Here is a 10,782-nt window from a genome sequence, read left to right as displayed (position 1 = left end):
CATGTGCAAGGATTAAAAGTAGGGTGCGGTTTGTATAGAGCCTAGGCTCTAAACAATCAAATTAGAGCGTACATTCAAATAGTATCGAGAAATGTGGTTTTAATATTGGAATTTTTTGTGATGGCCTTAAAATATATTTTTATAGTTATTTATAAAGTTTAAATCTTCAAAAATAGTGTAGATCGATATATTTATGAGAACTTGAAAATCTTGAAAATTGACGGTCTAAAAATGCGTTACAAAATACATTATTTCTAAAACTTGCAATCCATTTTTTTTTCATGGACATGCATCTTGATGTTGAGATGATCAATTTGAAAATATTTGGGAATCAAAACAATCTTTTCTAGTAAAATTTTTGAGGTAAGCTCAAATTTGATTGTTTAGAGCCTCTAACTCTATATAAACTTTTCCCTTAAAAGTATAGTAGATAAAGCAATGCACAAACGACCAACAAATTTATATAAAATAGGCACGCTATAGTTTTGGAGTTGGGGTTTGGACCGTAGTTAGCAAGTTTGATAATTATAAATATTGCATACCAATACATCGGTAACAAATTTGCTTTATTTTAAAAAGTCGGAGAAAAAATCGGGTCAAAAATACAGATCGTCAAAAAATAAGGAAAGCTATAGAATTGTGAATATTTCGGATTTGGTTAAAAAAAACGTAGTGAAAAAAATGGATATGTAAAGATGACACATTATAGGATTATAATTTGCAGTTATTGTGTAAATATATTGAAGCCATTAAACAATAATTTTATAGCTTATTGTATAAATATATTGAAGCCATTAAACAATAATTTTATAGCTTATTAGTGTCATTAGAGTAATACTTAAAACATTTTGTTGAAACTTTCAATAAATCCAGTAACAATGCTTAATCTGTTTCACATTACAAAATATATCATAGATTTATTGGGAGCACAAAATGAAACAACAGCAATACACGAACTAATTAGCAAATAACAAGAATTTGTGAACCGTATAGGATTATTTTTCAAAGAAGTGGTCCATCCAAAATTTTATGTTGTATATAGCAATAAAATATAAAATTAATCAAACTTCTCTATGCAGAAAAAACAACAACCATGCTTAAGAAAATTTGAATCTTGCAGTAAATTCCTAGCTACCTAAATCGTTAATATTATTAAATCTCTCTTTTGTTCCTTATAAGAACGCTACGGGTTAAAAGAGGAAAAAAAATAGATTTTTCATTAGGTTACTCTTCTTCTAATTCTGCCTACTATTTTAAAACATACGATTGTTTAAATTATTTTTTTTTAGGAATATATTATTTGTATTTTTTCGTACACTTTTTTTAAAAGAACTCGTTGAAGAAATTTTTTATGGAATTTTTTTTTAAATCAAGATTCTTAATTTACTCCCACGATTGTACATATATTTAAACAAAAATTCAATAATATTAAATTAATGAAAAAATAAAGTTATAGGAAAGAAGTTTTTTTGAAAAGTTTTTTTTGAAAAAAGATAAAACATAGATTTATATTAGGGGAAAGGTTTCTATTCTTCCCCTACAGCATAGAAGTTCTATCCTCTTCCTACCATCCAGCAGTCCAATTTTGATCAAGAGAGTCACTCACCGTTTGATCTTAGATCCAACGTCTCAAAGTATTTTATTTTTAGTTTTTTTTATACAAATTGTATGAATATAAAATTTGGTACGTGTCATATTCTCATTGGGGTCACCTATAAAAAATATTAAAAATAATTTTTCGATAAAATATAATGACCAAAATACCCCTTAAAAATTTCAGGGGTATTTTGGTTATTTTATTTTATTGAAAATATTGTTTTTATATTTTTCACTAGTGCAAGTTTAATAGAGGAATTGACGTCCAAACTTTGGTGTCAAAATAGTTTATAGAAAAAAAATTTAAAATAAAATAGTATAGAGACACGACATTATGATTGAGACAATCTTAACCTTTCATTCAGAATGGACGGTTGGATAAAGGGAAAGATAGAACTTCTATGCTATAGGAGAAGCATATAAACCTTGCCCTTATATCAGTTCAATTAAAAAAAAACAAAGACTTCTTTAATATCTTTTGAAAAACTCGGGGTTCTAAACTTATTTCAAATAATCAAAGATTTTTTTAAAAAAATTGTGTTGTAAGCAGAGATTTACTAACTATGGTTCAGACGAGTCCGGGATTGGAGTCCCCTTAGTCCTCCTGGTGCATATGATACGTGGGAATTCTTCCGCCACCCGATCAGCGGTCGGGTAGCGAGAATGCGAGTGCTCTGGAAATATCTTCGAGAGGTGAGCACTCGTCTCAATTTCTTCTGAAGGTGAGCCCTTGGGCCAAACACGCTAAAGTTGCTGAAGGGGGAGCCTAAGTCCGATCCGCGTGACCCAAAAACCTCAGAGCAGGTGTTAATTGTCATGAGATGAATTTAGAATTGCGTAATCAGGTTCGACTTCCCTTGAGTTTTAAACAAGGGATGCCCTATTTATGGGCCTACTATGGTCGGCTTGGCGTTGAGTCAGGGAAGTTGTGGTGTGGTTAAGTGCAGAGACTTAACCAAAGTTGGGGTAAGGATTTAAGCTTGAGGTTAGGATATGGGGTAGAGTTGGGGAAGTTGGTCATCGGGGCTAGCGGGCTTTAAAAAATTCGTGATCCGATTTGGAATTAGGCAATTCGGGTTCAGAATTCTCAAGACGCTTTAGATTAGGCTAAAAAAGGGAATTCGGGCGGCTTCAAATAGTAGAATCGTCGATTTTTTCGTGGAACCGCCGATTCCGATGATTATTTTAAAAAAAAATCGAAACAAAAATTACCTATTCTTCCGATCCGTAACGGGTATGAGTGTGACCGACTCGAGTTACCAATCCGTTTTTTTAAAGCTAGGATTGAGGAAAAAGTAGACTCAATTAAGTTTAGGGACTTAACCAAGGTTGAGGTGAGGGTAGAGTTTGAGTTATTGGTTTGATACAAGGTATAGGAGAGTGGCTTGGGTGTAGAGACCTAATTGAGGTTGGGATGGGGTTCGAGTTTGGGTTCGGGTTTGAAGATTTGAGGGGAATGGGTTAGATGAAGAGACCTAATTGGGGTTTAACTAGGATTGGGAATGTGGGTTAGGATGCCTAACTAGGATTAAGGGCAAGAGTAGGATTTTCTCTCACTAGGAGAGAAATCTTCAAGCTTTAGTCATAGAATTTCTCTTTCTAATCAAGCAAGAAAAAATCGGCCTAAAGCCGGGGTTTATATAGACACCCCCATTCAGGGGTGGATAAAAAAAAAAAAAAAGATATGAACAGCATCCAAAATATGATCTAGTCTATAAAAGAGCCTCTTCCCACCCACATGCTAGGGGCCTTTGTTTTGCATGTTTGGGTGCCAGAATAATTGATCTATCACCAAGAAAATTTAGATCAGACTTGCTGCAATAATTTTAAGACAAGTTTTATACGAAAACCTCAAGGGTCGACGAATTTTCAGCCATTTTTCCGATTTTGGGTTTCATGCACTTTTCTATAAGCACATTTTGATCGATTTCTCTGAGATGTTGCGGCTTCTTGTTATTTTCCAACCAAAAAAAGATGGGGAATCCGTCTCGATCATTTTGCATCAAGCATCACAGGAAAAATACCCCTGTTAGGCTAAGTTATAGTTCCGTAAAGTTACCAGAACTACAAAATTATGCATGATCTCAAAATCAACCGTTTTTTTGTAAGTTATCTCTCCATAAATATACACGGGCTGTGTATGGTTTCCCAAATCTTAATTTTCTTGTATTTTCCTACTACGAAACCTGTCTCCATAAATATACACGGGCAGTCTTTCAGACATATCTGGTGCCAAAAAGTTGTGGTTGCTTCCATTGCTTATTTAATTATGCCAAGGGGCGGTGATGCTTCCAAACTCTATGCAAACATCCGCGAAGTATAATATATAATTCAGAATATGGAAAGATTTTTAAATTTCAATTAATATTGCATAAGAACTTTGACATTCTTTTTTTTCCAATTAAATAATAAATTCTAAAATTACATTAAATACCTCTTTATATCTTATATAATTAGTAATTTACTAATACTCAAACACGCTTGTTCCCTCCACATGGTGCTTCCCAAACATCACATGTTGCAATCCCGTCCCTAATATTTAGATTTGAAAACATCGAATCTTATATATGGGCCATGAGTCCTTAGTTGTAAAACGAGCAACGATACTCCTACCAAGTATCAATGCGTATTGTAGTTCAATAAAATTATATGTCACGACCTGTTTGGATGGCCCATTTAAGTAACAACACACGATACAACATGAAAGATGATGTGTTTATGGAACACAATGCGGAAGAGTCGTATGGTTGTCGATATGAATAAGACGTATGAGTATCTATCATAGTTATAGAAAAAAGCTTATATAAGGTTGCAACCTTAAAATGTAGAATTAAAGATGGATCTCAAAAATCTATTGGGAAGGGTTGTTTTAATATTAAAACACCCTCTAATTGATCATCTCGACATCGAGATGTATGAATATCAAGAAAAAATATATATATTTTTTGAAATCCAAAAATAGCGCATTTTGCAACACATTATTTAGACCGTCCATTTTCAAGATTGTCATATGTTTATAGATCTACTTGATTTTTAACCATTTTTGAAATTTAAAATTTTGTAATTACATATTAAAATAGATTTTGAGATAATCCTAAGAATTTTAAACCAAAATTACGCATTATGATAAAATTTGGAGGTGTGCCTTAATTGGATTGTTTAGGATTGTAACATTATAGAAACCACACCCATAGTTATATATTGGTAGTTATAGTGGCTGATTTGGGCTCGAACTTGCTTTAGTCGCTCAGATCCAACGGGGTGTCGGATATGATGACTAACCTCAAAAATTGCACGACTTTGACCTGGTTCAATGATAGTTTATGTTTTTTAAGAAATCTATCTCTAAATGAATTGCACCTCCTTTCCTCTAAGGAGCATTATTAGGTTGAACTTTCTGCGAGTCAAATCGATGTTAAATAGTTTTTTTTTTTTTTTTTTTCGTATTGAGGGGCATGGATTTTTTTTTCGAAAACATATGTAAAGAAACTATTTATTTTTAATATATAGATGTCACAATCATTATTGTCTATCAAATTTCAAACAACGTGGCTGTAAGTGTATCTTTAACCAGACTCTAAGTCCAAAGAAGAGTTTCTCAAACTTCGTGGCACATACCAACCTGGACATAGTGATCAGAACGTCGTGGCACATACAATTGCTAGATTAGAAATAGTGATCAGAAATTTGAAATTTGTCCCCAACTTGAAAAACCAAAATGTGAGTAAATGCGAAGTCCTTGAAAAGCTTGATTGGTTTGTGGTAAAAGCTTTTTGTATTCCACTAATGAGATTGAAACTTGAGTCAAGTCAAAAGTGCGAAAAACATTCTACCACAACCCACAAGATTTTCAAATGTAAATTTAGAGGCATATATCATTTTAAAATTGAAGACCTCACCTTCGATGGAGTTTTATGCAAGAAACATTGTTAGTGTCATACACCAATTTGAATCTTGCAGGACGACTAAACTCTGATGGAGTTTCTAGCAATGTATTAGAGCCAGGAAACCGTATTTTTGCATCCAATATTTATTTTAGTGATTAAAGTTAGAAACTAGTCACATTTGGTTGGAGAGGGTCCTCTAGATAGCAAAGGAGTATCTCTTCATCAGGAAATCAACAAATCGTGAAAAAGACTCCCTTCAAATTGTTTATGCAGTTTAGATTTCACAAAATCAATCAGTTTAATGTAAACTACCATGGAAGTACCCAAATTTACCAAGAGCTCAAATGCCCTGTACATTTCAATAATAAAATATCCCTCACAAATGTCCTAACCAACCTCTTCTTTCAATTTTATTAGTCATAGCCAAATTCAGGAGATCTCGGAAAAAATCCTCTCCTATTTATGCTTTCAACAAAAAAAATTAAAAAATCGGTAGAAATATGTGGGATCTGATGAAAGAGAAGATAGATCTATGGGAACATGTTTATCCTCATACACCATCGGCAAGGCCAGCTTCAAAAAATGCAATCGTGCAAAAACCAAGGAAAAAGACTAGGAAAGATAAACCAAACTGAAATAAACTAAAATTAAAACAAAAAGAGGAGAATTCTTATTTGCATGTCTGGACCCATGGCCCTGCAGGTAGAGTTGGGGGCTTGGATCGAGCTGTTCTTACAAGCTCCCCTTCCCCTTGCTCAAAGTATTGATGATAATGAATTGAATTGAATTAAAGTTTGAAATTGCATGTTTTGGCCAAAGATTAGGGAAAAAAATGAATTTAAGGCGTCCAAGGTTTTTCTAACCTAAGGGATGAATAGAGATTGGATGAATGACTTATGGAATGATGGAATAGATTGTGAATGGAATTAGGGTTCTGAGATTATGAGATTCTAATTTTAGGGCTTTGACGCTTAGGTTATGGCTCTCTAGGTGGGAAATTAGGATTTCAAATCCTAAGGTTTGTAGGTGTTGGGCTTCTGTAGCCATTAAAAGTCTTATGAGAGCATGTAATCAATATATGATATAGTGGAACATAAACTCAGTGGGAGTGTGGTCGTTTGTGGACCATGATATGCAAATTCTATGTTTCGATACTCGGACTTAGCTTGACGAGCTAGGCCAGTCGAGTTGGAAAACTCTTAAATATCTGTGCATATAATAAAACTGAGGACAATTTATGGGTTATTTCTTATTCTTATAAACCATTGTGTTGGTTTTATTCAATAAAAGAAAGTTGTAAATGTAGGCAGTAAGTGAGCACCGATTCATTTATTTATTCTTTTCGAGTTGAATTTATTGTAATTGAATCATTGTAAGTATTTTAGTCGATAAGAAAATAAAAATAAAAAATTATATGCACCATGCTATATCACATTTGTCCAACTTTCACTAGGTTCTAAAACGCACTAGAGGGGTATTTATGTAGGCCTTTTATAACCTCTAGCTCAATGGGGTTAGGAAATTCGAGTTCAGTTGGGATTAAATCTTTATGGGGTTGAATTGAGTTTATTTGGTCCTAGAATAGAACGGAACATATCAAAACCCGAAAAAGACCTCGAAGAGAAGAAAATTCCAAAATTCAACACTGACTCTTTCGAGACTTTCGAATGCTCAAAAGGTATAGCAATACAGGCCGCATTGCTATAGAGATGTGATCCCCATCGCGGACCCACAAGCATCTCTCTTTTGCTGCAGATTTTCTTTTTCTTTTTTTTGTGAATGAACCCATTGCATCCTCAAGACTAAAAGATTTATTTCAAAAAAGGTTGAGATGGTACAAGCAACATAAGATCATGTCAACAAACAAGAAAACAAAGCTATTACTACGCCTATGAGACTCAATTGTGCTCTCTCAAGAGAAAGAATGAATGATTAGCAATGAATCCATACACAAAAGGGTGGGTGTCTTTTTTATTTCGGATCAGTGAAGAATTTGTTGATGGATGGCATGATTTCAGGAGATTTGTTACGCACAAACTTTCTGAGGCTGTGTTGGGCATATCTCTCTCCCTCTGCAAAGTTCTCTAGCACTCCCGCACTTCTCTTCTCCTTGGTAACCCTGCCGCCCATCAATGCAAACAGATCCAATATGAGTTCATGCTCCATTCTTTTCCAAGTATATAAAATATACTTTTTATTATCTTTAAAAAAATCTAAGTGGAAAGACAAGAAGATATAGAATTCGAAATGAATCCATTCAGGAGAATTTAGGTTAAGCGATAATATAAAAGAAAATAGACTTAGGTGGGCTGGTCACATGTGGCGCCTACCAAGTATTACACCTATTAGGAGGCGTGAGTTTCAAGTAAAAGGACTTGAGAGGACAAGGGCAAAGGCATGTGGATCGAAGTATAGGGACTTATGGCTTCACCAAGGGTATGGCATTTAATAGAGTAGAATGGTATAGCCGACCCCAATTAATTAGAAAAAAATTATATTAATGATAATTTTGAAAAAATCTAAGTCATTTTCTTTTGTTATCGTAAGCAATTTATGTTTTTTTTACATTTAATAAAAGATAAGTCATTTTGTATGGTTCTTTGGGACAAACTTTTATGATTTGAGCCCTTGACCTCCCTCACCAGAACGGATATGTTAATTGAGCCCAAAGGACATGTTTATCTCTCTCCTATTATTTTTCAAACTTCCAATTGACTTGAATTAGGTTAAAGCCATGGTACTCTGGCAAGAATAATATGTGGGGGTGTCATACAATTAAAATGTAATATGTGGTATAATTTGGTGATGGAACTATTTTTTACTCTTTTACTCTCTGAAGAAAGTAATATAGATAGGTGGCTCCATGAGTAATATGATAAAAAAGGTTGTCATATCAAACTTGAGATTTGCAGCCATGCAAATTACATTTTTCTCCAATTTTGGAAATAGAAGTAGTTCTTCTAGTTGTGAATTTAAGCGTTGAATGGTATTATACCTGACATCTGGGTTAGTGCGTATGTTCCTTACAAGTTGGAGGCCACATATACCAACTGCTGTCCCAACGACTGCAAAGATTGGGTACACCTGCTCAAACAAACACCAGCATTGAACTCACTTAATATATTACACCTATATATATATATATATATATATAGAGAGAGAGAGAGAGCAAATAGGTGCCATAATATTTTCTCTCTAAGCATGTCAGAACCTCTTGTCAATAGCTAATGTCGTAGTTGTACTTCATGACTTCAAGAGCTTAAAGAAAGATTTAGAAAAGAAAAGAGTTTATTTAGGTTTGACATTTTAAAATGTAGAATTAAAGTTCATTTAAAAAATCCCTTAAATAAAAGGCTATTTTAATGTTGGAAAAAAAAACAAAAAAAAAAAAACCCAATTATTTATCTCAAGATTGACATGTATGGAAGTGAAGAAAAGAAAGATATCAAGTCCTAAAAATTATACACCTTGCAACACATTAATTGGACTGTTTTTTTTAAGATTTTTATGTGTTTATAGATCTGCTCGATTTGAATTAATTGGAGTTTAAAATGTTACAATTAGAGATAAAAATATATTATCACACCATCCTAATAATTTTCAACACCAAAAAAAAGAACAAAGAATGAGCTGAAGCTTTTTTATAATAATCAAACTAAGTTATGTTTATCATGTAGAGATTTATAAAGACGGCATGTTGGTCATGTCCAACCTCAACGGATTGAATCTTTTTGGATTGCCAGTTCATTTTCCCATCACTTGCAATATACTTTTGTCTTGAAGAAGACTATGGACCTGAATTCCTTCTTGTATCATTCTAATTTTGTCGGATGTCTTTGAAGACCCTGTCGACCTGAATTTCTTTAGTAGCTTTACTCTTCAAAAAATTCTTCAAAAAAACTGGGAATGGATTGAGGATCGATTTAGTTTCCTTTCTTTAAAGCAGAGCATTGAAACTTGTTTTGCAAGGACTCATACGAGCAATGTTTGAAAAATCAGTGGATCGAAATCGAACCATAATCATCTGCTTCAACCTAAAACTAGCAGAGGGAAAATCTAGTTCTAAGAAAAGCTAGAATCGCCTATTCCCCGGTTCTTATTTTTCCTTGTTAATCTTTAGTTATCATCTTACTGCAATCTAACCTAACAAACTTGTCCGACTCGATGATCAGAACCGATTCAGCAAGTGTCGGCTCAAAACCTAGTCCTAAGTTCTAAAACAATGTTCCTAGCATGAGATTTTGAAATGCACTCTGCGCAACATGAAACAACATAGTAAAAAGAAGAGAAAGAGTACCTCTGGCCTCAACCATCGGCTAAAGGTGGAAGAAGCCATTGCCAAAGGTGCACAAAGACAGAGAGACACAGAAACAAAGAGAAAGGGACAGGCCACTTACGATCGGATCTCCTCCTCTCTCTCTCTTCCCTCCGGACCTCGGCCCCCACCCTTTCATAGAGGAAAGGCCCTTTTTTGAGAGAGTGTGGGGGGCAAGTGGTTGACCACATCAAGTGGTTTGTATTAATTCTTCTCCACCCTATTCGTCCTCCCTACCTTGTGTTCCACTCCAAATTTTAGGAGTAACAATTTATAACACGAGAATGGGACTTACGGGGCTTCATGACCAGTCAAAAAGTCCAATTACTTGCCCTTAAATAGGCTAAGCAATTGGTCTTGGCGACGAGGGCCATGAACCACATGGCAACCTCAACAGTAGGACATGGGCCTTGCCAAACCAAATTAAGGACAAAGATTTGGTCACCTTGGGTGGTTTATAAAGTTTGTTGTAACCATTTATTTTGGTCGAGGGAACAACATATAAATGACTTGAGAGAAATAGGTTTTTGTGATAGAATATCGAGGGCTGCCAATCGGGGCCAGGATTGGGTTGGGCTAGCTTTGACCCTAGTCCCTATAGGGTCGGCCCATGCCTAGCTCAATCCTAACCGGGTCAAAGAGGCCTTGGCTCAAGCCCAAACCTAGCCTTCTCAAGGCCAGCTAGGCTAAATAAAGTTTCAAAGAAAAAATAAAAACATATGAGGGTTGACCAGGCCAAACTAGGCCAGCCCTACCATTGGGCCACATTTTGTGGGCCAGGCCCTAGTTTTAGGGCCAGGCTGCCAACCATAAGAATATGTTGCGCCAGATTTTTTTTCACGGTTTTTGGGATTTTCATGCTTCTATCATTTTTCCCATGCGAAAAAGGATAATCTTTTTAGCGTGTTAGTGCTAGAGTGAGCAAATGTGCTCTTCTATTCCCTTAACTCCCAGTAGCATACAATCACTTGAGCATTATTGGTA

At 34.8% G+C, this 10,782-nt stretch overlaps 1 protein-coding gene across 1 annotated transcript; it reads right to left on the bottom strand.

Annotated features, from left to right (window-relative positions):
- Nucleotides 1-7,271: 7,271 nt before the first annotated feature.
- On the bottom strand, nt 7,272-9,927 carry LOC18435002 (uncharacterized). The gene is made up of 3 exons (XM_006845059.4): nt 9,781-9,927; nt 8,479-8,567; nt 7,272-7,602 (listed from the first exon to the last, which is right to left on the bottom strand). The coding sequence occupies exons 1-3, from the start codon at nt 9,817-9,819 to the stop codon at nt 7,455-7,457; spliced, it is 276 nt and encodes a 91-aa protein (XP_006845122.1). The 5' UTR covers nt 9,820-9,927; the 3' UTR covers nt 7,272-7,454.
- Between the last annotated feature and the right edge of the window lie 855 nt (nt 9,928-10,782).

The sequence above is a fragment of the Amborella trichopoda genome, chromosome 6 (assembly GCF_054954075.1).
Source record: "Amborella trichopoda isolate Santa Cruz 75 chromosome 6, AtrichopodaSantaCruz75HAP2 v2.0, whole genome shotgun sequence".
Lineage (NCBI taxonomy): Eukaryota > Viridiplantae > Streptophyta > Magnoliopsida > Amborellales > Amborellaceae > Amborella > Amborella trichopoda.
The sequence above is the reverse complement of the archived record's forward strand: the minus strand, read 5'-3'. Positions and strand labels throughout refer to the sequence as shown.

Bases quoted from the DNA above. Each gene is read 5' to 3' on its own strand.
- LOC18435002 (XM_006845059.4), bottom strand. From the start codon at position 9,819: ATGGCTTCTTCCACCTTTAGCCGATGGTTGAGGCCAGAG. The intron at 8,568-9,780 runs GTACTCTTTCTC...TTGTTTGAGCAG, and splicing joins GCCGATGGTTGAGGCCAGAG to GTGTACCCAATCTTTGCAGT. The intron at 7,603-8,478 runs GTATAATACCAT...GATGGGCGGCAG, and splicing joins CGCACTAACCCAGATGTCAG to GGTTACCAAGGAGAAGAGAA.